This window comes from Antedon bifida, chromosome 1, assembly GCF_963402885.1.
Source record: "Antedon bifida chromosome 1, ecAntBifi1.1, whole genome shotgun sequence".
Classification (NCBI taxonomy): Eukaryota; Metazoa; Echinodermata; class Crinoidea; order Comatulida; family Antedonidae; genus Antedon; species Antedon bifida.
Window position 1 is genome coordinate 10,089,319 of NC_136226.1, and position 25,511 is coordinate 10,114,829.

Consider the following 25,511-nt stretch of genomic DNA (forward strand, 5'->3'; position numbering starts at 1 on the left):
TGAAATGTTTGCAGAAAATCATGCTAAGTGTATTATATTTCGTACTGTAAAATACTATCTATATCTTATGAACATCATGTTATATTTGTATCTAAAAGTGTCGATAAACAATACAGCTATTTGTATTCATTTCAGTAGGCATAAATACAGCAGATAATTGTTTTCAATACTTTTATTGCGCCATCAACGTACAAATTTTCTTATATAAACGTTGAGTACAACGTAACATCCGAGGCAGACGACACAGGAATGTGATTGTTGGTGTATCTAATGGTATTCCAGAACGTATGGTGTATCAGGCATATTAACTACCAGGATTTGTTTACTGTAAGTACAACATGAATGTTATCTAATCAACTAACCTACAAACTGCATAACATGAATTAATAGCTTTTAAATCTTCCTAAGTTTAGTTCGATAATTTTTAAGATATGGTTCAGTAGACAACTTAAGTTGTTGTATAGGGATATGTTTCCGTCAGACATTTTCAATTTTCAAAAGCTTTTATTGGGTAGCTGGTTTTTACGCTCTAAACGTACATTTATGACACAGCAATTGCTTTTAGTGTGGCATAATAGTGTATATGGTTTGTAGTTTTTCTTTGTGAACAATAACAGTTTAACGTCAGTATGTAGGCTATACTTTAAAAATCCTTTAGTTTCGATTGATGACGTAGATCGAAGTTTAATTCTTTTCATTAGGAATCAAGATGTAAAGTATACTTTCAGAATGTCTCAACGGACAATATCTTGACATTATTTTTATATTTAATGACTGTAAAATGCTATTATACTTACTTGATACTTTATTGATAATGTTGGTAGTTAAGCAATTTCCAATAATGGACAAATAAACTTAATTGAATTTAAAGATGACTACTTGGGTACTTCAGATTTAAGACAGATACTTTGATCTTTATATTCCGTAGGAAATCACGTCGAATAAAACAGGGCTCATATCACGCTAAACAAACCTTTTTGAACATAATTATTCTAAAGATAGTTTTTTATTATGACGTTCCATTACTTAATTAAAGCATGGTCTATGCCTACACTGGCATTTTTGTTGTTGCAAACTTGAACATACTCCGAGTTTGTTGAGACAATTTTTAACAACAAAGTTTACAAGTGTAGAGAACTTCGGAAAACTGCAGAAAACAAGTTTGCAGAAGTCTACACTGGCAAAACTCTTTGGCAAACGAGCAAACTCTGAGTTTACAAACAAAACAATTAAAAGCAAGTTTACTAGTATGAGACCAGGCCTGGTAGCTTTAAACTCACTAACCCAATTTCGGTTTCTTTGCAGATAACAACTTCAAATGAAGTTGTTAAAAACCTTTAAACAGATATTGCATAGACGTCCACACAGAAGTTACTCAGAAACATTAGTACCTTCTGATACTTCTGATACTTCTGTAGTACCTCAAGATCATACCATGATCACGTCTTGTTCTTGTCCGCATCTATCAATAAAAGCACACGCAGAGGCGAACACATCAAGAAGTTATGAATGCAGTGATGATTCATGCAGTAATTCACTTAACAAGAACATAAATGATAACATAGAAGAGCTTGAAAAGGATTATGTATTTTTGAATAAACCAAAGGACGATCCAAAGGACGATATATCCATGAAATTACCAGCTGCCACTGAGGCATGTTCTATTGATAGTAGTATCAAGTCGTTCGATAGTTTATTATCATCGCCGTCTTCGTTTGATTCTAGTGACAATAAGGCATCATACTCTTCAGAATGTCAATCGGATAATATCAATCAATTAGTATGTGTGAAACCGTCATCTTTAATATGTGGATCTAACTGCACTGATGGAGAGTCCGTATATCTTTCATGCGTTGATTGTGAAGAGAACATCCAAAGACCAACCTACCAGAGGCAGACATCAAGTGCGTCTTCAAACTGTGACGTCATTGAAGTGGATTATGAACCACCTGCACCCATTCCATTTTCTGAAATACCTGCAATGGCACTTAGTATAAAAACAAGGACTCAAATGTCACTTCATTTAAATCCTCCTTTACCATTGGGCAACGATTGGAAAATGCTTGCTGGTGAACTGGGATTTGAATATTTAGAAACGGAAAACTTTAATAGAAAAGATGATCCTACAGGATCAGTGATAAACCAATGGTCAACAACAGGAGATAGTACGTTTAAAAAATTACTCGATGCATTGAAATTTATCGAACGATTGGATGTTATCAACAGTGTTACAAAGTATATGGGTAAGTAAATGACGTCATTTATTTGTCTCCTAGATAAATGCTCTCATAAAATTCAAACTATCAGTAATATTGCCACGTGCGTTCAATTTATGATGGAAACGGTGCCATGTTGTGTACGCGCGCGTCAACTATACAGTACCGTATAGCTTCCACAAGCGTTCAAAATATGGTACGCACGGTTTGTGTACACAGGCTTTAACTTGATAGCTTCTACTTGTTTACGATTTTACTGAGTATTTATTTTGAAATTCTTAACAGTATGGTAAAGATCTATTTACCTTTTTCGGTAGAGTCTTTGCTTCAGTAAATGTGTTTGTATGTTAATAATATTTTAATATGTTCAATAGAGAGAGATGCAGACGCTTGGAGGAAAAAAATGGAACGAGAGGCAAACCCTTTTCAACAGACTCCGGTTTCACAATGTACGTTGATCATAATCTAATAGTTAAATAAATCAGCTGCTATAAATGATTGTTTAATTGATGATTTAAAAATTAAAACATTTTGTTTTCAAAACAACATTACCGTATTTTATTGGAAATATGTATAACAATAATTAATTATAAAAATTTTTTTAATTATTAATTCACACGTTATACTCAAATATTCTTCAATCATTACTGAAGTAAATAATAAAATCAATATGCACTATTTCTTGACATGATAAACTGATTTATAATTTTTAGTTGCTGCAATAAATTATCCAAATTTACCAGTGACACCTGAGAATCGAGGTATTACTCTCCATGACCATCCGAGTGGTATGTATCATGTGATCACTATCATAAAAATAAACATAGCAATCTGAACAATATTTGCATTATTAAAACATTATTCTAATTTTAGATTGATTATTAAATTTAGTGTGAACACATGATATTGTTTTAGTCTTGTGTCAATAGCACATTATTGACATTGGTAGTATTACAAATAATATAAAGTAACAAAAATAGATATGTTTTTCTTGTTACAACGGTAATAAATATTGATGATATTGATGCAAATGTAAATTTTAAAAGGAAGAAAAAAACAGTAGCTTTTAAACTTTTCGATTTCGTTACTACTTCCAAATATGGAAAATATTTTGATATATTCATATAAAAAAACAAAACAATTTTTCTAGGACCCATCGAAACTTTTGATGCATTTGTTTGCTTTACAATTGATGATCGTGAGTTTGTGAAAGAGATGATGAAACATTTGGAAAGTCATCCGTTTAACATGAAGCTATGTGTCGCATTTAGAGATCTGGTTCCAGGGGCGGCATGGATGACAACATCGGCGGAACTCATTGGGAAAAGGTACTGAAAGTGACATTACTTTTATTTGGAAATTCTTAGCAAGTAATTCTAATTCTTAGACTGAGTAATTGATTGATTGATCACTTTATTTCAGGATAAAAATTCCACAAAAATACTTCAAAGAACTAAAATGAGTATTCTCCCATTTAGTGAAGATATTTGAAGATCGTATGAGATAGTTCTTAGTGCACCTAACAAGATCATTCACTATTCAAAACTCTTATTCTAAAACCATAGACGCACTTGCTCGTAAAATGAGGGTATTCTTCTCCTTGTAGTTCCAAGGGAACGAAATTCTGTTGATTGTTGTCAAGGATGTTATAGACAACTCTTTATTATAATTATTATAATTCGTTAGTTCATAATTTGTTGACATCAAATAATATTTAATGTTTGGACACAATTTTATTAAATTTTTTTAATGATTATTTGATTTACAGATGTAAGAGAATGATAGTAGTTTTATCACCACGATTCACCGAAAGTCCGGAATGTGACTTCCAGGCCAAGTTTGCACTGAGCCTTACACCAGGTAATTATGCCTTATTTTTTATAGTTAAAAATTGCAGTTAAGTTATATTTATCAACTGTTGCTCCTGTTGCATGATAGATCGCATTATATTTATAGATCTTATGTTGCAAAGATTAGATTGATCGCATTATAATTATAATCTTAAGTTATTGATTAACTTTCACTCAAATATTGACAAAGCCTAGATTTATATTAGGAAATGTGAAGTGAAAGACTAAAATAGATCATATCATCAATACATCGTGGTTTAAAGTACGTGGCACACATTTGTGTGATTTGAAAAACTACAGTGAAATGAACTTTAAATAATCATGTTTTTGCTATCCAAGACGTGTATCGTTTGCTACTGTTATAAAGGTCTAATCAAATTTCTTTGAAATTCTATTGAATTGCCAATGAAAACAAATATAGAAACTGAGAATTATTATTGTTTCTCAACTAAAACTGAAAATAACAACCATTAATGTAATTATTATGCATGTTTTTTTAATAAGTAAACATATTTAAATAATACTTGTATCTTTAATATTCATGTCTTTTTTCTGTAAGTGTGCATGATAACATATTGAGGGTGAAAATAGTCACTTATTGCATGCATTTGAAAGCCTAGTATAGTTTAAAGATGCCGATATGCATATCAAGCAATAGTAACCTGATGTGCCCATTTTCTTATTATTACAGTTTACCCACACTTATCATTGCTGATATTGTTTTTGTTGTTATATAGTATTTTATATTTTTTTAAAGATTTCTTTAAAGACGTCATTTAGCCTATTCAGTTTAGTTTCTATTTCGGCGTTTTATTTATCTAACCATATCTAATAAGTAAACATATTTAAATAATACTTGTATCTTTAATATTCATGTCTTTTTTCTGTAAGTGTGCATGATAACATATTGAGGGTGAGAATAGTCACTTATTGCATGCATTTGAAAGCCTAGTATAGTTTAAAGATGCCGATATGCATATCAAGCAATAGTAACCTGATGTGCCCATTTTCTTATTATTACAGTTTACCCACACTTATCATTGCTGATATTGTTTTTGTTGTTATATAGTATTTTATATTTTTTTAAAGATTTCTTTAAAGACGTCATTTAGCCTATTCAGTTTAGTTTCTATTTCGGCGTTTTATTTATCTAACCATATAAAGTATTGTCTGTACAAAGCATTCTATAGCGTGTATTACCAGTAAACTTACACCAGTTTTTTTTTATTTTTCTCTGTAGGAAATAGATGTAAAAGAATTGTTCCAATCATGTATGAGTCGTGTAGCATTCCAGAAATATTGCGGTTTATTAGTGTATGTGATTATACAAAAACAGACCTTCGACCTTTCTTTTGGGAACGTCTAGCTGTAGCACTTGGTTTAAACTAAAATTAGAATTGTTCGTACCTACAGTTTGTCTGAAACCGGGTAAAAGATTATGTTCAATAAAGAGATTGTGATTACAGTAATAATATAGGCCGTGTAATAATACTATCACGACTGTTGGTTGCAGCGCGACTGACTATTGTTTAATTCTGGAGTGTTGATTACTTCACATTACTAGAAATATATGATGATTTCGAACCAAAAAAGGTACAAGTTATGTTCAAACGCACAGGAGATAAGCGTTAAACGAATTTAAGCTGATCAGAAACATTACTCCACCTCTATTGTATACAATAAGCAGACAATATGTTCTTCCGTTGGCTAGTTTATCGATTGTAGATAAATATGTCAGTGCATCTAAATTTAAAATAAAATTTGATAGGATCGGAATTAATTATAATTATATTTCCTTTTGAAAGCAGCAAATAACAAACAAACATGATTTTTCATTTTAGGTTTCTTTAGCACAATTTAACTAATGGCATGTTTCATCTTAGAATTATAGAATTAAGTTTGACCATGTATATCATGGTACATGGTATGGAACAAATACTAAAACTAATCCTATACTATCAGGATAAATACAGTATAATGTTATACCATATTGATTATAACTGCTACTAAAGCTTCAAAGTAACCCTGTGTCACTATTCCTTGCTTGCGTTTTTAGGGTTGGTTTATTATAAGAGAGTTGCTTGTTGTAGCACTTAAAATTACTGATACAGTTACTATAGAATACTTTACAGTATGTCTGTAGTGTTTCGTATGGCTGCAGTCGCTGCACCAACGAGGAAATACAATGGATTATACTAAAGATATGAGTGTGTTAGGCAAAACAATTCTTCAGAATGGGTTTATATTTGTTTGACAAAGATTGTTTTTATGTATTATGTTTTTGTAACTGATGTTAACCATAATAAAAGCGGGAGTGGAATAAACTGAATTGTAGTTAAAGAATGGAATAACAACGCTGTTGGATCAGTGCTAAATAAGGGCATTTTCTTTATGGTTGGGTTCACATGAACTTTTGATGTATCCATTATTACCAAAGTGGCGGGCCACAAGGTATGATTTAAAATAAATTTAAAATCTTTAAAATACATATTGAAATTGTATTGATTTATTTCTTAAACTGTGTCTACACTATCAAACTAGTTGGAAATTTCTTAGCTTGGAGTAGGTTTTTTCCCCGTTATAAAACATAATCGCAGATGTATTCCTGATTTCACTAAAATCGATACACCATCAGGTCTGACGCCCACGAAACTCCATGAATGATGGGCGGAAATTGTGACGTCAAACTCTAACGATTTATTTATATACAGTTGCATTGAACATTGTATATAAAATTAAAATGTATAAACTTTCCGACATTAAGCGATTTGAAAGAATGTCGGACACAAAGTGCATATTGTATGATTGTAAAACATTACCCCCGATTAACACTGAAAGATTCCCGCTATGTCGCGTTTTGCTGTTTGCTGTGTTCATGTCACAGTGGTTAGATTATTACTGTTTTCTTAGGTCCTATAAAGGGGATTTCCCTCAACTTGACAGGTAGGCCTACAGCCAAGAAAATTGCAAATGTATTACCAACCAACCATGAGGAATGTTCACACATGAAAAGAAAAACTACCGTATATTTATCAAGGCCTGGAAAATATTAATTCTTCTATGACCCAATACATACTTTTATGTCTAAAAATGGGAGAATTAAATCATTCTTCCATGGTCTAAAGGTATATTAATTACCGTGTACTAAGACCTAGCTTAGTTGTATTAATCACAATATTTATTTAATTCATGCATATATTCATCACACTCTTGATGATTATAGATAATAATAACTTACTAACGTATTGATAAGAGTTTACTGATGAAGTATCTTTATTGGTTTGAAGAATAATTTTAGCAATCAAACTGATTATATTTCACTTTCGTTCCTGTGTCTTCTATAAATGAGTGGACATTTTGTCAAAAAGGAAGCCTAGACGATTTATTATTGTCTGCGTACACATTTTATAATGTTTTATTTATTACTTCCTTGTTAGCATACATGTATAATAAGGCGACAGGCCTATAATACAAAGTTATTGTACTACCGTATACAATAAAATCGGGTTAAACAATCTTTTACAAATGGTAGGTAAAGGATACGCCGAGGTATGACCTATCCCCTACCCCACCCCACCCCTCCCCTCCCAAGGGAGGAAGGGTGGTAGAGTGTGACCTACCCCTACCTTGTAAGGATTGATATTAAATAATATTTCCATTACGTTTATTTACAATTTCATTTGGTTTATACAATACACTTGACATTGAGTTCACAGTTGAAATACCCATTTTAGGTAACTATTATTCGTTTTACCACATATGAATAAAGTATCATTGTAATCCGTGCATACGTAGGCCTACGTCATTCAATATGTGAAGACATCCGTTGAAAGCAGTTTATGGTCCTAAAAAGGGAATTTCCCTCAGTAATAAACAGGTACAGTTTATACAGTTTATCATTCTTCCTTATAATCTAGACCTTGGCATCCAGTCCCGTCGTTTTAAGTTTCAAACGGGAAAGTGGGGGTGTTAAATTGTAATCTGACTACAGTACAAGATATTTGAATAAAAACCACAATTACACAGAACATTTCGTAGAAAATGGTAGGAAAAAAGATTATTTTTTTTAATTGAAGGTCATGACCATAACAGCAAAACCATAGCTATTATATATATATATTTATATTATTTATTGTTAACTGTTTTTGATGTTGTATTGTTTTATGTTTCAAACCTGTTAGTGGCGGTAATTGTCGCTGTGGTTTTGATTGAATAAAATAAAATAAAATTACTAAGCACAAAAAAGCTTCATTAGGCCTATTAAATTGTTGATAAAAGGGATTTTTGTCGGCAAAAAGGAAAATGTCCTAATTATTTTAAGTTAAAAAGTATTATACATAGGCCTACATAAATGAACAATTTAAATTAGGATTAGTTTAATTATTATAAGAAGATATTAAACGAAGCAGGAACCTCAATTATTTTGTTAATGACTTACTGGAATTAAGTTTATATACAGCAAAAGATAGAACTCTTTTAAATTAGTGGAGACTAATTTTGATTCATAGAAGTTATTTTTGTGTTGTTCTGAAGAAGATCTTTAATGTATTGTTGAGTCCAAAAGCAGTAGGCCTATAACAAATAAAAAACAAATTAATTAAATTTAGTAGGGCCTATACATTCATTTAAGACACACACGGCCAACGACAGGAACGAACTTGGCACGAAATAGTAAATCAAAATTAATTTAACTATTTACAACTTTTAACTATTTACATGAATTTAATTAAATTATTATTTCACATAGGCCTCCATTATCTTAGATTCAATTAAAAATAGACTTTATTTTAATATAAGCGTGTAAAATTATTGAGATTAAGAACTTTATAATTACAATTTAAATGTTCAGAGTAAAGCATTGTCTCTACATTAGCAGATTTAAACGAATTACAAATATATTTACTGTAATCGCTGATGTAATTGTAAATGTTTACATTATGGGCGGCGTAGAAATCATGAATGTGTGTGTTTACGCAATGCACATCTCTACCACATCTATCATCAAGAGACACATTAAAGTAAGGTCAAAGTCAATGTCTGGGCTTAGATCTACAATAGATTAGGCCTATAACATTATCCCGCTATGGTATGTTCAAATAGCACCGACTTTTTCTAGAATGGCGGCTCACTTTAGACATATAAGTTTTTCGACTCAAAATATCAATTCGAAATGTTGGAATGCCAAAAAGTTCAGAAGTTTCAAAAGGTCCAATAAAATAATTATTCATCAACCAAATAGTTGAAACAGTCCCTGGGCAATTTCAACGTCGGGAAAATTCCGGACGTCTCCGAAAAAATAAATAAAATTATGACGTTCAAAGTTACCAGAATCCGGAAAATTCCGGACGTCTCCGAAAAAATAAATAAAATGATGACGTTCAAAGTTACCAGAATAACATGAATTAATATGGCTATGACGTAATAAAACAATCGATAAACCGCAATATCAAGGTCAATTCCAAATGTGGAGAAGAATAACGCCATGAACTTGAAGCTGTACAATGACAAAAATGTAAGTTATTATTATTATTAATCATTACTAATATGTATTATATAATGGAATTATATTTTATTGTAGAAACTACACCAGCTACAGACCAGTCACTTCGTGTACTCCTCGTCTCACAGACTTCAATACTCGAGCGATTTTTAACGAAGACTTCCGTAAAAAAGCTCGGCAGTTTTTTAATAGTCTTGTTGCTAACCAAAGAAGGTAAGAAATAACGAAAAAAGGGATTGAATCGCCACCCCTAGTGTATTATTGTTATTTTTTTTATTATTATTTCATCATATAATACATTACAAAGGAAAAACAAAATCAAATAAAAAATTAAAATTAAAAGCAAACAAAAACAATAAAAATATCCATCTAATAAATTAAATAACGGTTCACAAAAATTATAAAGTGTATTATACTATATAAAGACCAGAGTATAATAATAATAATTCATTGTTATTTATGAAAGATTTGAAATATGATTATTAAAATTTTCCACAAAAGAAAAAGAAAAAAAGGTACGGTAAATTTAATGAATGAAAGACTTGAGTATAGACAATGATCAAAGAAGATTTTATTTTTTCTCTCACCGTTTTAATAACCTTTTTAGTCGCGTGGACGCGACTCTATAGTTCACTATGTCGGTCGGTCGGTCTGTCGGTATGTCGGTCTGTCGGTCTGTCTGTCGGTCCGGTATCATTATGCGTTTTAGCACGCTACTTATGGCTGTTGGCCTTGTTCCTTTTGGTTTGTTCTATTTGAGTAAAACCCTCACTAATGTAACATTAGATAAGCTAACATTATGGTAATTAGGAAAGTTATCTAGTGTAGGTAATGTTGGCCCAGACTTTGAAAGATGTGTCCTTGATAAATGAAAGTATTTTGAACTATGGTTATAGGCCTGGGCGTTTACAACGAGATAATTTGTTTACTTCAGCAATTAATTCATCGTTATTTTCAGTAAATTGAGCTTCTTAAAGTTTATGTTAAAAACATCAAATCTAACAAGCTAATTATTGATATAATGTTTCTTGTAGATGGGAACTACAAGGGAAAATTGAAACCGATGTTTGGTTTTGATTTGTTTTGGTAATGCAGGTCTTCTGTGTGTCACTATTCCAAAGGAATATGGTGGTGTCGGTGCTGATTTCAAGACTTCGGTTATTGTCTGGGAAGAACAGTAAAGTTTTCACACACAAATGATTAAAACTATCGAATGACCATACCGCTTAAATTGTATATCCCGGGATGCATGCGCCCGGTAAGCCTTTACCCGTTAGTGACGTGATCTACAAAACGTATGAATGATCATGGGGAAACTTCATATTCTTCTTCATTTTCTTATTAAACGAATAAGGAAAAATAACTCGTGACCACCAAGCTCTATTCGGGGGACACTCATTAAAAACACTTTGTTGGGTCTCGAAGGTGTCGCATTAATAGGATTGTACTATAGCCTAATTTTTTTGGGGTTAGGGTATCTCGAAACCACCAAACTCTGTCTATTTATAGAACAAGAACAACATAATTCTTCACCGTCTTTGAGTCTTATTTAATTTGTGACGTCATTGTCGTCATCATAACAATACCATGACCATTATTATAGTCTATATTGAAAAGAGTGAGATACTTGTTTTGTGTAAACATACGTTATAACAATATTCTAATACTACAACGCTTCTTTTTCCATTAGAATGTATAGCAATGGTGTGGTACATCATTTTTTAAAGAGACAATTTGAAGACCCAACAAGTTTCTTCTTAAGTTGCAGTTTGTACATGTTCTTTAACACGGAATATTGTTTCCGTTGTTTTGGTTCATATGTTCTTATAATTATTGTATAGTAGAGTATAGAGTGGTATATGAAGACATTTTTTTTATCTGTATATAAAGGTATAATGTTTGTTAGAAATACATATACAAAAAAATGTATTCTTATTTTGAAAGGACACTTGCGAATTATTTTTTGATGATGTTCGGTTGCCTCCAAGCGCTCTTCTTGGAAAGGAGCATAAAGGTTTTTATCACCTAATGCAATAGTTACCAAGAGAGAGAATGCTAGTCGGATGTCTTGCTTTGGCACATAGCGAATACATATTTGAACAAACTAGACACTTTCTCAAACTTAACGGTAGTTTGTTTGAATCACAGGTTAGTTCAGTGTCGTACCATTTTCATTTTAAGGAAATACGTATGTGTCTACCCTTAGTCAGGCCTTAGTTTACCAATACGAGCAAGCTTATTGCAAACAATACAAGTTTCCTAAGCAAACTTTACCAAACCTGTGTTTGCGAACTGTTTGGAGAAGGGACAGTAGGGTCATTTTGTCTATCTGGAGGATTAAATATGTGAAAAGCACATATTTTCCCAACCCTCAGCAAACCAGTTTATGAAGAAGGTGCACGGCCTAAAGCCTAATCCCAAACTTAACCAATGTTTTGTTTGAACTCGGTGCAAAGGTTTTCTATAGAGTAGACTTCTGTAAAATTGTTTTCTGTAGTTTGCCCAATTTTGTCAACTGGTACACAAACTTTAGAAAAAAAATCGTTATGTAGACTTATCTTAATACATTTCATGCCAAACTCACAGTTTTCTCAATTTTGCAAACTAATGTTTGCTAGCCTAGACTTTAATGTCTATTTCAGGAAAAAAACACAAACTTGCTGAATTTAAAACAGACATTTTGGTTGGACGAAGTTTTGCTGATCAATGTATTCAGTTGTTTGAGGAAGGCAGACTTTGTTCTTCTAGCGCTTCGATGCTTAAGTATTGGTAAGTATAAATGCAAAGTGTATTAATCTGTCACAATTTATCTTTCCTTCGTACATTACACCATCAAAGCCGTCTGCTTTTCTAAACATATGAGTCTTCAGAAAAGAATATCGGCCTACGGCTGCTACACAGGACGATTAATGATCGAGGATAAATACATAAAACAAAAGAAATTAGACAGGTTTTCATTCTAGAACTTAACCAGTTATGTTGTCTTTGACAACAGTAAAACAATAAAATATCCTCACGATATTATTTCTCTTGCTATCATGACGCCATTTGATTGGACGTTTAAAAATATTTTTTTCTTCAAAGGCATAGCATAAGTGGTTATGCTATAGTTCTAAATTGAAAACTTTTTAAATTTCTTTTAAAAATGCATATTTGTCTATTTATATCCTCGATCGTTATCGTCCTAGTGTAAATTGAATTGTATTATGACTACAGTGTGTTAACCATAGAGATATATAATCATTATCTCTCTGCTATATGGCATAATACAAGATCGTTTTGTATATTTAACTATTACTTTAACCTTCCGTATTTTTATTAGGTGTACGGATCCAACTAACAAAATTGTGAATGAGTGTGTACAACAACACGGTCAAAGTGGTTGCATGGCAGATAACAATGTAGCCCGTGCGTTTGTGGATTCTCGTATTCAATCAATTTATGGAGGAAGCAACGAAATCATGAAAGAACTGATTGCGAGAGATATTGTATCAAAAAAATAAATAAAAACAACCCATAGAAGCAGTTTACAAATAAATCTATACTACATGGGGTATTAACTTTCAATAGTAGACCTATTGTATTTACATTTACGTTTCATCATTCACCTCATGTCATTATTTGTACCATTACACTCATAAACATTCATTATTTGTATAATAGTAGACCTATTGTATATGTATACCTATGCATGAAGCTATTCTATGATTTTGGTTCTCTGATCAATTGATCCTTAAATAAAGACATTGTAGTTGTAAGTAATTCAGATTATATTGTATTATTCTGAGGTGTTAGATGCAACTGGTCATTAGCGTTACACTGGTATTCTTAGGAAATAAAAATGAATGCTTATCAAGTATTGATGAAATATTTCAAAAATCTATGTTTGCTAACTTAATCCAACAAATATGATATGATCCAACACATGACAGATTAATTTGCATATTCCAGATTCCAAAAAAGTTTGTTTACGCTACGTAACATGAAATAATTTAGACTCTTTTTGTGAATGTTTTGTTCGCGACGACGACGACGTGGATGGAATTGAAATATCTATGTGTGTGTGTGGCGTTAGTTAGGGTAGGCCTAGCATCTAGATATTTATCAAAATGTGCATCCAAATATCAATGGAGAGTCTAAGGCAATATAAGAATTAAATAATCTACAAAAAATCCATTTTAAAAACATCGAGTCTAGAAAAAGGAATGTAACAACGATAAGAAGATGCTTGACGACTTCTCTTAAATTCTTATTTACTGTAAACGCCGCTGTGATTGTTTTAAATGCTATTATGAGCGGGTTATCAAAATCATTATCTGTGATTGTGCAATGTATCACATCTAACATCAAGAGACACATTAAATTAAGGTCAAAGTCAATGTCTGGGCTTAGATCTACAATAGATTAGGCCTAAAACATTATCTCGCCAAAGCACCGACTATTGTATACTCATCTGCCGACAGCAAACTTCTAGAATGGCGGCTCTCTTTAGACATATAAGTTTTTCGACTAAAAACGTCAATTTAAAATGTTGGAATGTCCAAAAGTTCAGCAGTTTCAAAAGGTAAGCCCAATATTATTCATCAACCAAATATTTGAAACAGACTTAGGCATTTTCAACGTCGGAAAATTCCGGACGTCTCCGAAACAAAAATGATGACGTTCAAAGTTACTAGAATAAGTTGGATGACATGGATGGACACGTAATAAAACAATCGATAAACCGCAATATCAAGGTCAATTCCAAATAAGGAGAAGAATAACGCCATGAACTTGAAGCTGTACAATGAAAAAAATGTAAGTTATGATTATTAATCATTGTTAATATTGTATTTTATTGTAGAAACTACACCAGCTACAGACCAGTCACTTCGTGTACTCCTCGTCTCACAGACTTCAATACTCGAGCGATTTTTAACGAAGAACATGACAACTTCCGCAAAAAAGCTCGAGAGTTTTATAATAGTCTTGTTGCTAACCAAAGAAGGTAAGAAAATAACGAAAAGGGTAGAAAATGGTGTTGAACCTCCACTCCTAGTATTTTATATATATAAAGGCCAAAGTATAATAATGATTCATTGTTATTAAAAGATTTTAAATATGAATGATTATTAAAATTGTGGTTTACCAAAAAAGAAGAAAAAAGTACGGTAAAAGAAGAGGAACTGAGTCTTTAAACAGTGTGATGAAGGAAGATTTGATTTTGTTTCCTCACCGTTTCAATAACCTTTCTTTAAATATGAATGATTATTAAAATTGTGGTTTACCACAAAAGAAGAAAAAAGTACGGTAAAAGAAGAAGAACTGAGTCTTTAAACAGTGTGATGAAGGAAGATTTGATTTTGTTTCCTCACCGTTTCAATAACCTTTCCCCTTTTTAGTTTAGTCCTTCAAATTTTAGTAAAACCCTCACTCATGTAATATTAGATAAGCTTAACATTAGGATAATTAGACAGTTATCTAGTATAGATAATGTAGACCCAGACTTTGTACGATGTGTCCTGTTAAATGAAAGTATTTTGCTAGCTATTGTTGTAGGCCTGGGCGTTCACAATGAAATAATTTGTAATAAAATTAATGTACTTCAGCAATTAATAAAAACAACTGTCTTTCATAATTTGCAGTAAATTGAGCTTCTAAACGTAATTGTGGGTTACCGTATATTTGGCCTAATTATTCATGAATCTTATAGATGGGAATCACAAGGAATAATTGACACCGAAGTTTGGCGACAAGTTGGTGACGCTGGTCTGCTATGTGTGACTGCTCCAAAGCAATACGGTGGCATTGGTGCTGATTACAAGTCTTCCGTTATTCTATGGGAAGAACAGTAATGTTAATTTCTTTCCTTTTTTGTGCACACATTTGCTCACCAAATTTATTAAAACTACGAAATAACCACTCATATTCTACCGCTTCAGCATTTGGTCGGATACATGCAAGGTTGTCGCTTGACGAATAACGTGTTCAGAATTAATTACACTACTATATTTTTATAAGAGAACATATGAAAAACGAATGAGGGGCATCATTTGGTTCACGGTCAACCCCTATCAGGCGAATAGGGGTATTATTAGGGAAACACTTTATTGGGCCCCGAATGTGTCTAATTAATGGGGTTTATTATTATTAATTAACATTCATTATTTGTATACTAAACTTTTGTTTAGTTGGTCATCTAATATCTCGATTACCAACAAACGATAAACATGGATTTTGTCTAATAATAGAGCTAATTCACCTTCTTTAAATCGTAATTTCCGTGACGTCATCATCATCATTATCATCACCATAATAGTCTATACTGAAAAGTGTGAGATACAATCTAGTACATGTTTTTTTGAACACAAACAACGTTTTTTTATTATTAGAATGTACAAAAATGGCGTGGGTTCATTTTTCCCCTTACATAGTGATATTGTAGGAACGTATATCTCAGATTTAGGAACCAAAGAACAAAAGGAAAGAATTCTGCCAAAAATGGTATCGGGTGAAATGATAGGGTGCATAGCAATGACCGAACCTCAAGCTGGCAGGCAAGTCTTTATTATACTTTATAAAGTTCTGTATTCCAATATTTAGCACTTAAATAACTCATTCAGCTTACTTTCACTGAATTTACCGGCATTAATCATGGCAGTAATAATTAATCATAAAGTGAATAGCAGTGCAGTATAATTATTAGTATGGTTGTTGATATGATGATGACGATGATCTTTATTTTAATTCCACAGCGATATACAAGGGATTAGAACGAGTGCTGTTAAAGATGGAAATGACTGGATTTTGAATGGTAGTAAGGTAAAATAAGCCCTGTCTATATCGTTGTACTCCTATGCATAATTGTATTATTGACAACCTTTATTGAAATCACAAGATCTATGGCAACCTGCACCCGAGGTTTAAACATGGAAGATTTGTATCCGAAATGAAATAAAAGATTGAATTGAATTGTTACAATTTGTATGATATTCGCATCAACTCTTAGTAAAGTCAGTATTAACGTTATTGAAATCAATTGCTAAGGTTTTCATCTCGAATGGATATCTAGCGGACCTGTGCATCGCAGTTGCCATAACGGATCCAAAGGCAAAGAGTTTGGCACATGGAATTAGTCTATTCTTGGTTGAAAGAGGAATGGAAGGATACACTAGGGGGCAGCCTTTACAGAAAATTGGACAAAAAGCTGTAGTAAGTCTGCTTTTATTTGCAGGGACTGGTTATAATTATAGGCCTACCTTCGAGAATAGAGTTTCTATTGTAGTTCTGTTGTCATGGTCCTATATACTTATTAGAGTATAGAGACTGGTATATAAAGACAACAATCACACTGTTTACTACAATTATTATTAGCAGTGTTTGTTAATTTTTTTCTTTTAAAGGACACATGCGAATTATTTTTTGACGATGTTCGACTGCCTCCAAGTGCTCTTCTTGGACAAGAGAATAAAGGTTTTTATCACCTAATGCAACAATTGCCAAGAGAGAGGATGCTAGTCGGATGTCTTGCTTTGGCACATAGCGAATACATATTTGAACAAACTAGAGACTTTCTCAATAGTAATGGTAGTTTGTCTGAATCACAGGTAAGTAGGTGACACCTACAGTGACATCACATACGCGCTCATATGTCTCCACGTACCTTTTTCATGAAAGATTTTGAACGCTTTTGTCTGTTTAATTAACATTATTTTATTTGATTAATTTAGTGATATGTCAATAAAAAATATGCACACGATGGGAACATAATCCTCACTTCAATTTTTTAGGAAATACAGCACAAACTTGCAGAATTTAAAACAGACATTTGCGTTGGCCGAAGTTTTGCTGATCAATGTATTCAGTTGTTTCAAGAAGGTAGACTTAGTTCTTCTAGCGCCTCGATGCTCAAATATTGGTAAGAATAAACACAGTAAATGTAGGCCTATATTTATAATGTGCAATATTACAACCAAAACGAGTGACAAACGCTGATCTTGTCTCAATTCATCATAGGGTACCGTACATTGTACATTTTTATTAAGGGTTATGAATGTAACACTGTATGAAGCATACTCGATCGTATGATCATATTCGTACATATTTCGGCTATATAAAGCTTATTATTGTTTTTTATTTTGATGATAAGAACTAACCTTCCTAATTTATATTTACCGTAGGGCTACAGATCTTACTAACAGAATTGCGAGTGAGTGTTTGCAACTATACGGTGAAAGTGGTTGCATGGAAGAGAACAACGTAGGTCGTGCGTTTGTTTTTTCACGTGTTCAATCAATTTATGGAGGAAGCAACGAAATCATGAAAGAACTTATTGCGAGAGATATTGTATCGAATAAATAAATAAAAACAACCAATAGAAGCAGTTTACAAATAAATCTATACTACACGGGGTATTAACTTTCATTATATAACACCTAAATAAATTCCTGTCATTTGATTGGATGATTGTGGGTCACATGGCGTGCAATAGTACGCACTATTAAACGATCGTTTAATAGTACTTTTTAAACATTTTTGTGTACGAAAAAAAAACGTTTCGCGGATGGAAAAAAAATCTGGTGTTCAAATTACTGTGAAATACAACAGCGCCACCTGTTGTCCTGCCTCTGTTTGTAAACACCACCGCGAGATATGCAACAGCAGCAGATTTTTCTGTAGGATTTGGAGATATATATGTACTAATTTAATTTAACAAGGCATATAAATTAGCTTTAGATCGTTTTTAGGATTTTAATTAATTAATTGGGACATCCCTACAAGACGTGGAATCATTGGAAAAACCATAATTAGCCTAGATAAATTCCAAATGTCTCTCGAAGTTTTGCGTTTCACCCAAGCTAGTATTAGGACTAGGTCTACACTAGGCGTTTTAGACTTGATAGGCCTAGGATTGATTGTTTGGTAGTTTGTTGACATAATTAACACTAAAGTAGTTGTGTTTATAAAATCCATACTAAATATAACATTTAATATAATATTAAAAACCAAATTTTACTGTTTTAATAATGATGAATGAATTAGGCCTCTTGGCTAGGGCTACCTTTTATTTAATTCAAATGACAGGAATCTATTTAGATGTTATATAAAACAAATAATGAATGTTTTATATTCGTGTAATGGTACAAATAATGGCATTTGGTGAATGATGAAAGGTTAAATATCAACTCGGCGTTGCCTCGTTGATATATAACCTAATACTAATATATTTGCTATGAAATTGGAAGAACATTATAAATATTAAATTCCTTGGGTACTGAAATTTTACTAAATTAAAAATAATTTGATACGTTGTCACTTCATTAGAATTTAATTATATTTGGATCGTTAATGTGTATTTTATTTATCTTTATGTACTGGATATCTAAGGATGGATAAGCAAGCCTGTGAGCTACAGCGATTTTAATTGCTTTTGCTTATCCTTGCCTTGCCTTAGATTTCCACCTGCCTTGTTTTTGTTACCTATGTTTTAAATGTATTTCGATTTTAAAGGCTAAATAAAGAATGAATGAACCTTTCATCATTCACCTCATGCCATTATTTGTACCATTACACTCATAAACATTCATTATTTGTATAATAGTAGACCTATTGTATATGTATACCTATGTATGAAGCTATTCTATGATATTGGTTCTCTGATCAATTGATCCTTAAATAAAGACATTGTAGATGTAAGTAATTTAGATTAGATTTTAATATTCTGAGGTGTTAGATGCAACTGGTCATTAGCGTTACACTGGTGTTCTTAGGAAATAAAAATGAATGCATCAAGTATTGATGAAATATTTCAAAAATCTATGTTTGCTAACTTAATCCAACAAATATGATATGATCCAAACAGATTAATTTGCATATTTCAGATGATCATTATTCGTAAAGTTTGTTTAAAAAAGAGTTTAATGGCTACGACTCTTTTTGTGATTTTTTAGTTCGCGACGACGACGACGTGGATGGAATTGAAATATCTATGTGTGTGTGGCGTTGAGGGTAGGCCTAGCATCTAGATAGTTATCAAAATGTGCATCCAAGGTCAAAGTCAATGTCTGGGCTTAGATCTACAATAGATTATGTCTATAACATTATCCCGCTCGGGTATGTTCAAATAGTGAAGCACCGACTATTTTATACTCATCTTCCGACAGCAAACTTCTAGAATGGCGGCTCTCTTTAGAAATATAAGTTTTTCGATTAAAAACGACAATTCGAAATGTTGGAATGCCCAAAAGTTCAGCAGTTTCAAAAGGTAGGTCCAATACATTATTGTATATTTGAATGTTTATTCACAATTACAATACAATTTCAATTATTACAATTTTACAACAACAACACTCAACAGTACACCAAAAAAAAGCAAGTGCTTGTCAGTTTGGTAACTATTATTTAAATGCATCTACATGTACATACATACAACATACAACAACAATTATGTACAAAAAAAAGTAAAAACATTGGTCGCTCCCTTGTGGTTCAACAAATAGTTGAAACAGACCTAGGCAATTTCAACGTCGGAAAATTCCGGACGTCTCCGACAAAAAAAATAAAATTATTTATTTCATTCATTTCGTCTTTTAAATAAAAATTACAAGGTAGCCTACACAATCATTTGGATGACATGGATGGACACGTAATAAAACAATCGATAAACCGCAATATTAATTCCAAATGAGGAGAAGAATAACGCCATGAACTTGAAGCTGTACAATGACAAAAATGTAAGTTATGCTTATTAATCATTATTAATATGTATTATATCATGGCATTAACATTATATTTTATTGTAGAAACTACACCAGCTACAGACCAGTCACTTCGTGTACTCCTCGTCTCACAGACTTCAATACTCGAGCGATTTTTAACGAAGAACATGACAACTTCCGCAAAAAAGCTCGGGAGTTTTTTAATAGTCTTGTTGCTAATCAAAGAAGGTAATAAAATAACGAAATGGGGCTGAACGCTCAACCCCTAGTATTTTATATATATAAAGGCCAAAGTATAATAATGATTCATTGTTATTAAAAGATTTTAAATATGAATGATTATTAAAATAGTGGTTTACCACAAAATAAGAAAAAAAGTACGGTTAAAAAGAAGAACTGAGTCTATAAAAAGCGTGATAAAGAAGATTTGATTTTGTTTCCTCACCGTTTCAATAACCTTTCCCCTTTTTAGTTTAGTCTTTCAAATTTGAGTAAAACCCTCACTAATGTAACATTAGATAAGCTTAACGTTAGGATAATTAGACAGTTATCTAGTTTAGATAATGAAGGCCCAGACTTTGTACGATGTGTCTTTGATAAATGAAAGTGTTTTGACCTATGGTTGTAGCCCTGGGCTTCACAATGAAATAATTTGTAATAAAATGAATTTACTTCAGCAATTAATTGTTGAACTGTATTTCATAATTTGCAGTAAATTGAGCTTCTAAACGTAATTGTGGGTTACCGTATATTTGATGTATAGATTAACAATTTGTTCGTATTTTCTTTTCTTCTGCAATTTCACCTTTCCTCCTTAATACTATATTACTTACTTTTCGTCTTTAGTTATACAGTACACAGTATGTTTTGTCTAGTTCCATTGTGGCATTATTGTCTAGCCTGAACAAATCTAACTAACCCTCACAATGGCCTAATGCGAACTTGTAATTATTCATGAATCTTTTAGATGGGAATTACAAGGAATGACTGACACCGATGTTTGGCGACAAGTTGGTGACGCTGGTCTGCTATGTGTGACTGCTCCAAAGCAATACGGTGGCATTGGTGCTGATTACAAGTCTTCCGTTATTCTATGGGAAGAACAGTAATGTTAATTTCTTTCCTTTTTTGTGCACAAATTTGCTCACCAAATTTATTAAAACTAAAATAACCACTTATATTCTACCGCTTCAGCATTTGGTCGGACACATGCAAGGTTGTCGCTTGACGAATAACGTGTTCAGAATTAATCACACTCCTATATCATAAGAGAACATATGAAAAAACGAATGAGGGACATCTTTTGACTCACGGTCAACCCATATTCAGCCGAATTATTAAAGAAACACTTTATTGGGCCCCGAATGTGTCTAATTAATGGGGTTTATTACTCACTATACTTTTGTTCAGTTGGTCATCTAATATCTTGATTAACACCAAACGATAAACATGGATTTTGTCTAATAATAGGGCTAATTCACCTTCTTTAAATCGTAATTTCCGTGACGTCATCATCATCATCATCATCATTATCATCACCATAATAGTCTAGTCTACTGAAAAGAGTGGGATAGAATATAGTACCGTACCTGTTTTTGTGAACACATACAACGTTTTTTTTTATTAGAATCTACAAAAATGGCGTGGGTTCATGTTTCCCCTTACATAGTGATATTGTAGGAACGTATATCTCAGATTTAGGAACCAAAGAACAAAAGGAAAGAATCCTGCCAAAAATGGTATCGGGTGAAATGATAGGGTGCATAGCAATGACCGAACCTCAAGCTGGCAGGCAAGTCTTTATTATACTTTATAAAGTTCTATATTCCAATATTTAACACTTAAATAACTCATTCAGCTTACTTTCACTGAATTTACCGGCATTAATCATGGCAGTAATAATAAATCATAAAGTGAATAGCTGAATAGCAATGCAGTATAATTATTAGTATTGTTGTTGATAATGATGATGACGATGATCTTTATTTTAATTGCACAGCGATATACAAGGGATTAGAACGAGTGCTGTTAAAGATGGAAATGACTGGATTTTGAATGGTAGTAAGGTAAAATAAGCCCTGTCTATGTCGTTGTACTCCTATGCATAATTTTATTATTGACAACCTCTATTGAAATTACAAGATCTATGGTAACCTGCACCCGAGGTTTAAACATGGAAGATTTGTATCCGAAATGAAATAAAAGATTGAATTGAATTGTTACAATTTCGCTTATGTGTGATATTCGCATCAACTCTTAATAAAGTCAGTATTAACGTTTACTGAAATCAATTTGTTAAGGTTTTCATCACGAATGGATATCTAGCGGACCTGTGCATCGCAGTTGCCATAACGGATCCAAAGGCAAAGAGTTTGGCGCAGGGGATTAGTCTATTCTTGGTTGAAAGAGGAATGGAAGGCTACACACAAGGGCAGCCTTTACAGAAAATTGGACAAAAAGCTATAGTAAGTAACACTGCTTTTGCATGAGCTGGTTATTATAACATCAGAATTATTTAGGGGAGTTTTCCCTTAAAGTTGTCTATCCCCTACTTACAGGCCGTATGTGCATTCGTTTCGAGAATAGAGTATCTATTGTAGTTCTGTTGTCATGGTCCTATATAATTATTAGAGTATAGAGACTGGTATATAAAGAAAACAATCACACTGTTTACTACAATTATTAATAGCAGTGTTTGTTAATTTTTTTCTTTTAAAGGACACATGCGAATTATTTTTTGACGATGTTCGACTGCCCCCCAGTGCTCTTCTTGGACAAGAGAATAAAGGGTTTTATCACCTAATGCAACAGTTGCCAAGAGAGAGGATTCTAGTTGGATGTCTTGCTTTGGCACATAGCGAATACATATTTGAACAAACTAGAGACTTTCTCAATAGTAATGGTAGTTTGTCTGAATCACAGGTAAGTGGGTGACACCTTCAATGACATCATTTATCAAACAAATTTATTTTTAATGATTGCTTGCACTTATATCGTACACGTAGTCAGAGAATACACTGATTGAACCATCATGGACAAATACACAAGGTAAATGAACTTTTGTATATCGATCAACCAAATTATGGAACAAACTTTCAATTGAAACAAAAACAAACTGTAAATCTGTGACACTTTCAACTTTAAAAAAAAAATCCAAAATATTACTGATGAAGTATCCTTTACCTTGAATTATTTCCATTAAAAAAAGTATATACTGTATGTTTTGTAGATAGTTACCTTTTTGTAAATGTATGTGTAATAATGTAAATTACTTTGTTAGTTGTCTTTGAGTTATTGTTATTATATTGTTAATGTTTCTCTACTGAACCACTTTGGAAATCAATGCTTTAGCACTGTAAGTGTCATTCAGTATAAAGACAGAATAAATAAATAAATGAATCACATACGCGCTCACCTATCTCCATGTACCTTCCCTGGAACGGTTTTGAACGCTTGTGTCTCTCATTTTATTCAGTTGACAACCAACAGCGATGAAACCGCCACTAACAGGTTGAATCTAAACATAATAAACTATAAAAATACATTCAAATAAGCAACAATAACATAAACAAAGATCGCAACATTTTACCCTTAAATACATTTAAACTATCATAAAATAAATCAATATCCAAACAAGTAACAAGTAACCTATTAAATGTGTTAGGTACCGCTGAAAATACCTCGCTTTGTGCATTCAACACGACCACATGGAACGTGAAGCAAACACTTGCTGCGAGTACGAGTTGGTATATTCAACTTAAACAAAGCAACAAGAGGACAATCATAAACAGAATTGAATGATTATAAAAAAACCACATCAAAAACAATTCTACGATTTTCAAGAGAAATAAGAGAAGCATAATAATTAGGACAAGTGCGAGTAAGGAATCTAATAAATTTGTTCTGAACATTAGAAATACGCTGAGATTGTGTAGATTAAGATGATTTTATTTTATTAAATTAGTGATATGTCAATAAACAAAATATTCACACGATGGGAACATAATCCTCACTTCAATTTTTTAGGAGCTACAGCACAAACTTGCAGAAATAAAAACAAACATTTGCGTTGGCCGAAGTTTTGCTGATCAATGTATTCAGTTGTTTCAAGAAGGAATTATAGTTGCCTTGACTAGATCATGATTGATTGATGGATTAATAGAAATGTAAAATCAATTTTTCTCTTTAATGTCTATTTTAGGAAATACAGCACAAACTTGCTGAATTTAAAACAGACATTTGCGTTGGACGAAGTTTTGCTGATCAATGTATTCAGTTGTTTCAAGAAGGCAGACTTGGTTCTTCTAGCGCTTCGATGCTCAAGTATTGGTAAGAATAAACACAGTAAATGTAGGCCTATATTTATAATGTGCAATATTACAACCAAAACGAGTGACAAACGCTGATCTTGTCTCAATTCATCATATATTGCAACAACATAGCCGTCTGCTTTTCATACAAACGGCAATACAATTTTTATTTATATAATGGGAGGCTTATACACAGTAAAATTTATATTGCGTTAAACAATATCATACAAAATGATGTAAATATAAAAAGCTATCCGATGTAAATAATACAGATGGGAGATAAAGATTACTGTATGTGGCCAAAGATGGTGACGATTCATACGACCTTTGATGGTCACATCGCGCTATCGTTGGTCACCAAAAAGTTAAAATCCATTTCTTTTTATTAAGGGTTATGAATGTAACACTGTATGAAGCATACTCGATCGTATGATCATATTCATATTTCGGCTATATAAAGCTTATTATTGTTTTTTTATTTTGATGATAATTAGAACTTCCTAATTTATATTTACCGTAGGGCTACAGATCTTACTAACAGAATTGCGAGTGAGTGTTTGCAACTATACGGTGAAAGTGGTTGCATGGAAGAGAACGACGTAGGACGTGCGTTTGTTTTTTCACGTGTTCAATCAATTTATGGAGGAAGCAACGAAATCATGAAAGAACTTATTGCGAGAGATATTGTATCGAAAAAATGAATAAGAATTGATATAATGATAACCCGTAGCAGGTAAATTATGAATAGGCCTACACACATATTCTGATGGTGCTAGCTGAAACCCGTCATTAACATTACATTACACTACTGTATGGAAATGAATGCTTATCAAGTATTGATGAAATATTAGGTCTAAAATTAACCAAACAAATATGAGCCCACAGGTGATATAGATTAATTTGCATAATGGATTGTGATTCGTAGTTGTTTAATAAAA

General features: G+C 32.4%; 4 protein-coding genes across 7 annotated transcripts; all 4 read left to right on the plus strand.

Annotated features, from left to right (window-relative positions):
- Positions 1-222: 222 nt before the first annotated feature.
- Positions 223-6,552, plus strand: LOC144841239 (myeloid differentiation primary response protein MyD88-like). The gene is made up of 7 exons (XM_078697500.1): positions 223-327; positions 1,306-2,243; positions 2,591-2,665; positions 2,930-3,004; positions 3,367-3,544; positions 3,985-4,076; positions 5,307-6,552. The coding sequence occupies exons 2-7, from the start codon at positions 1,319-1,321 to the stop codon at positions 5,453-5,455; spliced, it is 1,494 nt and encodes a 497-aa protein (XP_078553626.1). The 5' UTR covers positions 223-327; positions 1,306-1,318; the 3' UTR covers positions 5,456-6,552.
- Positions 6,553-12,195: 5,643 nt separating this feature from the next.
- LOC144834521 (long-chain specific acyl-CoA dehydrogenase, mitochondrial-like) lies at positions 12,196-13,151 on the plus strand. The gene is made up of 2 exons (XM_078689358.1): positions 12,196-12,335; positions 12,889-13,151. Exons 1-2 carry the CDS (start codon positions 12,196-12,198, stop codon positions 13,067-13,069), a joined length of 321 nt encoding a protein of 106 aa, XP_078545484.1. The 3' UTR covers positions 13,070-13,151.
- Positions 13,152-14,041: 890 nt separating this feature from the next.
- On the plus strand, positions 14,042-17,906 carry LOC144834530 (long-chain specific acyl-CoA dehydrogenase, mitochondrial-like). The gene is made up of 9 exons (XM_078689369.1): positions 14,042-14,130; positions 14,410-14,553; positions 15,259-15,396; positions 15,938-16,102; positions 16,301-16,367; positions 16,593-16,757; positions 16,949-17,152; positions 17,336-17,463; positions 17,726-17,906. The coding sequence occupies exons 1-9, from the start codon at positions 14,042-14,044 to the stop codon at positions 17,904-17,906; spliced, it is 1,281 nt and encodes a 426-aa protein (XP_078545495.1).
- Positions 17,907-17,975: 69 nt separating this feature from the next.
- LOC144843705 (long-chain specific acyl-CoA dehydrogenase, mitochondrial-like) lies at positions 17,976-25,477 on the plus strand. 4 transcript variants are annotated; one of them, XM_078701626.1, is made up of 10 exons: positions 17,976-18,241; positions 19,709-19,809; positions 20,348-20,491; positions 21,231-21,368; positions 21,891-22,055; positions 22,263-22,329; positions 22,564-22,728; positions 22,982-23,185; positions 24,465-24,592; positions 25,094-25,477. In XM_078701626.1, exons 2-10 carry the CDS (start codon positions 19,721-19,723, stop codon positions 25,272-25,274), a joined length of 1,281 nt encoding a protein of 426 aa, XP_078557752.1. In that variant the 5' UTR covers positions 17,976-18,241; positions 19,709-19,720; the 3' UTR covers positions 25,275-25,477. The 4 variants fall into 4 exon arrangements, with proteins under 4 accessions (XP_078557752.1, XP_078556960.1, XP_078558508.1 ...); XM_078700834.1 differs by having other exon boundaries at positions 17,976-18,220; positions 19,496-19,809; XM_078702382.1 differs by having other exon boundaries at positions 17,976-18,220.
- Positions 25,478-25,511: the final 34 nt, after the last annotated feature.

What these genes read in the sequence shown, in the direction of transcription:
- LOC144841239 (XM_078697500.1), top strand. Translation starts at nt 1,319, where the DNA reads ATGAAGTTGTTAAAAACCTTTAAACAGATATTGCATAGACGTCCACAC. An exon ending in ACAGACTCCGGTTTCACAAT is followed by an intron (nt 2,666 to 2,929) that starts GTACGTTGATCA and finishes TATAATTTTTAG; the next exon opens with TTGCTGCAATAAATTATCCA. An exon ending in TGCACTGAGCCTTACACCAG is followed by an intron (nt 4,077 to 5,306) that starts GTAATTATGCCT and finishes TTTTCTCTGTAG; the next exon opens with GAAATAGATGTAAAAGAATT.
- LOC144834521 (XM_078689358.1), top strand. Translation starts at nt 12,196, where the DNA reads ATGTCTATTTCAGGAAAAAAACACAAACTTGCTGAATTTAAAACAGAC. An exon ending in GCTTCGATGCTTAAGTATTG is followed by an intron (nt 12,336 to 12,888) that starts GTAAGTATAAAT and finishes TATTTTTATTAG; the next exon opens with GTGTACGGATCCAACTAACA.
- LOC144834530 (XM_078689369.1), top strand. Translation starts at nt 14,042, where the DNA reads ATGGCGGCTCTCTTTAGACATATAAGTTTTTCGACTAAAAACGTCAAT. An exon ending in ACCGAACCTCAAGCTGGCAG is followed by an intron (nt 16,103 to 16,300) that starts GCAAGTCTTTAT and finishes TTAATTCCACAG; the next exon opens with CGATATACAAGGGATTAGAA. An exon ending in AAATTGGACAAAAAGCTGTA is followed by an intron (nt 16,758 to 16,948) that starts GTAAGTCTGCTT and finishes TTTCTTTTAAAG; the next exon opens with GACACATGCGAATTATTTTT.
- LOC144843705 (XM_078701626.1), top strand. Translation starts at nt 19,721, where the DNA reads ATGGCGGCTCTCTTTAGAAATATAAGTTTTTCGATTAAAAACGACAAT. An exon ending in AAATTGGACAAAAAGCTATA is followed by an intron (nt 22,729 to 22,981) that starts GTAAGTAACACT and finishes TTTCTTTTAAAG; the next exon opens with GACACATGCGAATTATTTTT. An exon ending in GCTTCGATGCTCAAGTATTG is followed by an intron (nt 24,593 to 25,093) that starts GTAAGAATAAAC and finishes TATTTACCGTAG; the next exon opens with GGCTACAGATCTTACTAACA.